The sequence below is a fragment of the Parambassis ranga genome, chromosome 15 (assembly GCF_900634625.1).
Source record: "Parambassis ranga chromosome 15, fParRan2.1, whole genome shotgun sequence".
In the NCBI taxonomy this organism is placed as follows: Eukaryota; Metazoa; Chordata; class Actinopteri; family Ambassidae; genus Parambassis; species Parambassis ranga.
Window position 1 is genome coordinate 11,421,389 of NC_041035.1, and position 4,511 is coordinate 11,425,899.

The 4,511-nt window shown below is 43.6% G+C and overlaps 1 protein-coding gene across 1 annotated transcript; it reads right to left on the bottom strand.

Moving 5' to 3' along the window:
- Nucleotides 1–745: 745 nt before the first annotated feature.
- Nucleotides 746–3,934, bottom strand: LOC114447157 (zinc finger protein 503). Its single transcript, XM_028423270.1, has 2 exons — nucleotides 3,320–3,934; nucleotides 746–2,973 (listed from the first exon to the last, which is right to left on the bottom strand). Exons 1-2 carry the CDS (start codon nucleotides 3,572–3,574, stop codon nucleotides 1,543–1,545), a joined length of 1,686 nt encoding a protein of 561 aa, XP_028279071.1. The 5' UTR covers nucleotides 3,575–3,934; the 3' UTR covers nucleotides 746–1,542.
- Nucleotides 3,935–4,511: the final 577 nt, after the last annotated feature.

The window sequence follows — 4,511 nt, forward strand, 5'->3', positions numbered from 1 at the left end:
GTCTGTTACAGTCTCTACAGACAGCACTGTGAACCGTACGGACACACACACACACACACACACATGCAGCTGACTTTCTGTCATTTACACAACCAGCTGCAACATATTCGGTACATTTACCTGCACTAAAAGAAAAAAAAAGAATTTAAATGTTTTACACGTTTTTGCAATTTAATGAAGTTTAAATATTTCGTTTTAGTTCAAATACAATCACGAGTTGTGTTTTCGTCTGGATAAAAAAAAATCCAAAACTTTTTTTTTTTAAATAACAATTAGATTTACAGGTGGATAGGATTATCAGGGATTATCAAGTGCAAGTTAACAGGCTAATAACATTCTAATAAAAAGCGAGAAATTCAAATTAATCCAGTCAATAACCTCGACTTTTGAATCATTGAAGTTTTGCTTTCAGCCGAGTTGTAAATAATAAATAAAAACTCGCGTGAAAAGTGCATTAAACTTAAAGCCAACATACAAGTCAACGTCCGTGTTTCTTCTGAGGCTGTGAGATTGATTTTTTTTTTTAAAAAAAAAAACACATTTTCACTTTATAATACATGTGCCCTGTTTTTATAAACCATAGAAAATTCAGCTGTCCTTGTCCAAACTTTTTCTATACACACTCTACGCAGCTGATCTTTACAAAAACGTATTGACAAATTCCACCCAGCCGCAAGCTGAATTTTCTGAAATAGATTCCAGATTATAAATCCCGTTTCACACAAACACACACACACACACACACTTCTCATTTAGATTCAATTTTATATGTTACAAGTTTCTCGAAAATTTAGATTATAGACCGTGAAAACAGAAAGAAAGAAAGAAAGAAAGAAAGTAAGAAAGAAAGAAAGAAAGAAAGAAAGAAAGAAAATGATAAGAACAAATACAAAATAAAATGCCATCCTCCATGTATTATCGGTGTATGCCTGGAAAATGTATGGGCCTGTGTCTGCGGAAATGATCAAATGAGTTTTTCTCACCAGCAATAATTTAAGAGGCCAATTAAACAAAGCTGTAAGTGAACAAAAAATAAAGTGGCACTTCAGAAAATGAGGCACACAAAGTTATGGAACAGAACCGTTTCTTATTTTTTTTCCAGAATACATACAAAAAAATACCAATTCTCTTTCCATGGTGGTACACCTGAAAAATAACGGCAATTTAAAATGTGGACAATTGTCTGAAATTTAAGAAACAAACATGCATGTAAATTATTTTCTTCTCAATGAGACATTAAATAAGAACAAATACAATCATAGCAATTGCAAATTAACATCGAAATGAAGACCCCTACTTTAATTAGTACTCTAACATATGTGTGTGTGTTTTCACTTTACCTATAGAGTTCGGTTTCAACATAATGCACTTTTTGAGTTGCTCAAATATTTTCCATTTGCAGCTATTATCGCCTGCTTTTAAGCCGACATATAAATAAATACAGTTGAAGTCCACGGATCCCGCCCATAAGTTTAGCGCAGTTATAAAAGTCTTTATATTTGCATTCTTAGTACTATAAACTTTTCAAAGTGTTTCTTTTCCTCACTGGTATCCAAGCGCTGATGCTGTGGTGAGTCTCTGGCCGTACAGTGCATATGGGGAGTAGTAAGGGCCGGTGGCTGCAGGGACGGGGACAGGGGCACCAGGGGTTGGCAGGGGACTTTTGGAGTACGGATGGTAGCGGCTGCTGAGTCCTAACGCGTGGTGTGGGCTCCTTAGAGCCAAAGTCCCGGGACTGCCGGGTGCTCCTGACGGTGGCATGTGCATGTGACAGGCCATGGCCGCTGCAGCAGCGCTGGCCAGGGATGAAGATCCGGGATAACCAGATATCAACTTCTCAGCCCCCGTAAAAGCAGTGTGTGTCCTCAGGTGATTCAGGAGCTCTTCTGAGGTGGAGAAACGCTTGTCACACGGTCCATTTGCCGACACCCAATTACAAACATGAGGGAGAGGGTCGTTGGGGAGCATGAAACCATATGGGTACAGGGGGTGTCCGCTAAATGATGGCGCCGAGGAATGAACGCCATGTATGGGGTGTGTCGGGTACATTAGTGGGTAGCTGGACTTGAGGGCGTTAGCGGCAGCTGCAGCGGCAGAGTCGTGCGTGCAGGAAGCACTGGCTGCGCCCGCTAAGTGACTGGCACAATGGTAACTGAGGCAGTATGGGTCTCTGCACAAGCTGGCTGACATGATGGACGGCGGAGAAGCCCCTGCCAAGGGGCTGGATCCAGCCTTACTGCAGCCCAGTGAACTAGCCAGCTGTGCGTTTACCAAGCTCCCTCCGTGGGGCAGGAAGTGTTGAGGGTAACCAGCATAGGCCCCAGCCAAGCTACCTGGGTAGGTCATACCAGCAGGAGGCAAAGGGAAAACTGTCTGTCCTGGTTTGTAAGGAGAAACAGGCGCCACAAGTCCTGACCCGAGAACGGATGCGGAGGATACAGAAGTTACAGATGATGCCTCCGATGAGGAGGTGGTTTTTGTGCCAGGCGTCGTCTCCTGGTGTTGGTTGACCTCCACGTTAATTCCACCACAACTCACACTTATCCTGCTGTGGCTAGTGGTGCCAGACCCATCCATAGTGCCATTTTTATTACAATCAGAGTCTTTCTTTTCATCCCTTTCCCCACATTTCCCCTCCGACGGCATGGGAGAGGCTGAAGTGCTGGAGTTGGGGCTGCCTGTCCGCGGCGTGAACGGCTGGCAGGTGGCGCTCGGCACTCGGAAACCAGACTTCTCTCCGCCTGAGACGCCCGTAGACGAGTCCTTCTTATCTGAAGGTTTAGAATACGGTTTGAAGCTAGATTTGTCATCCACACCAATGTCACTCAGTTTCAAAGGGCCTGATTTAGATTCCTTCTCACTAGATCCATTTGATGTTACGGAGGATAATTTAGAGGAGGGTGGTGGGTCCGGTTTGCCGATCTGAGAGCAGGTCTGCGCCAGCAGAGCCAGCGGACTTTTCTTGGCATCTAGCTGCAAAAAGACATCAAATAAAGGTTGATAAATGTTAATAAAACGCACCCTGCATCTTTCTTCAATGATTACAAAATGTACACAACACAGACGCCCGTTTAATTCGGGATATTCTCTGGCGTTTCAAAGTAGAAATTTACATACATTTTTTTTACGCACGAGTTTTTCGTGAACAAAACTACGGGCTTGAATTTTTTAAAAAACAAATTTCGAGACTCTGTAGCCTACACATACTTGTTTTAACCATTTGACTCGTAGTTGAACTCAATATAACACAGTAGGCTACAAAAGAGATCGAAACCTCGTTACACGGCACATACAACAACAACAACTAAGATCCTCTTACCTCGATAGGACTAACCGGGGTAGAAGGCAAAGGCTGCAAATACTCCGGGTGCAAAATGTGTCCCGACCGTGCGGTAAGCATTTTCAAAACCTTGATGGGAAGTCGGTTTGCTTGCCGTACTGGATCAGACGGAGGTGCGGAGTGAAGAAAAGGCTTGTTGATGCTCGCCGAGCTGCTATTCCGAGAACTGCTGCTTTCCCACGCTACACAAATATCACTATTTTTCTGGGCAGACACCGAGGGCGATGTGATCATGTCCCAATTGTCACAAAATGAAATGTTGATTCTTTCGTCAGATTCATTAAGAAAATAAAAAGAAAGCACAGAGCCTCTCTCTCAGGGGAAAAACAAGGAATCGTAAAAACGCTCAATAATAGGTAATCCTGGTGGTAAGGGAGCGAGGCGCGGCAGCTGGAAGGAGACCGTGCGAGGTTATCGCAGATCCGTAGCTGCGTCTTGCACCATGAGCGCTGCGCCTTGTGTGCGTCTGTCTGCAGGTCCTCGCTCTGTACTCCCGAAGTACGAACTGGTAGAAATTTTCACTTCAAAAGCAGCTGAATTAGTCCGAGATTAAAGCCTTTGCCGCCTTCCAATCAAATGGGACCCTGAGGTGATTGGAGGGTCAAGGGGATGTGACGTTCTCCTCTTTGTAAGCGCCTCTATTTTGACAGCTCGGGGGAGGAGATAGGAATAAGTATGTTGGTTGCTGTGAACGCTGACATGGTTTGAGATGTGGCGCTAGGGGCACAGCAAGATACGGAGCTGTGTTTAAAAACAAGAACAATTCCTCCACTGTCGAAATGATCAAATGATTAAATACAACGTCATCCGTGTATCTGGGCTAGAATTAAATATCCAATAAAGTTCTACTTGTGTAAATAGGGAAGATTCTGTCATAGTGTTTTTAGCTTATTCTAGTATTGTTGTAAGTCATGATGGCACCGTTCTTTTCTTATTTCTGCGGGTACTGTCACACGTTAATGTTTTGTATTACACATATATGAAACTATATGAACATGTATAATCTTCACATGTGTGAATCTTAACAAGTGCCGTATTTGATCATGTGTCTGAACGCAGGGACATGGTCTGTGTGCGTAATTACGCACAGCCAGTACCGAGACCTCTCCCCACTGGCAAACATAAAACCAACCACTTCAGCTTGAATTCCCTAAAAGACAAGCGTTGACAG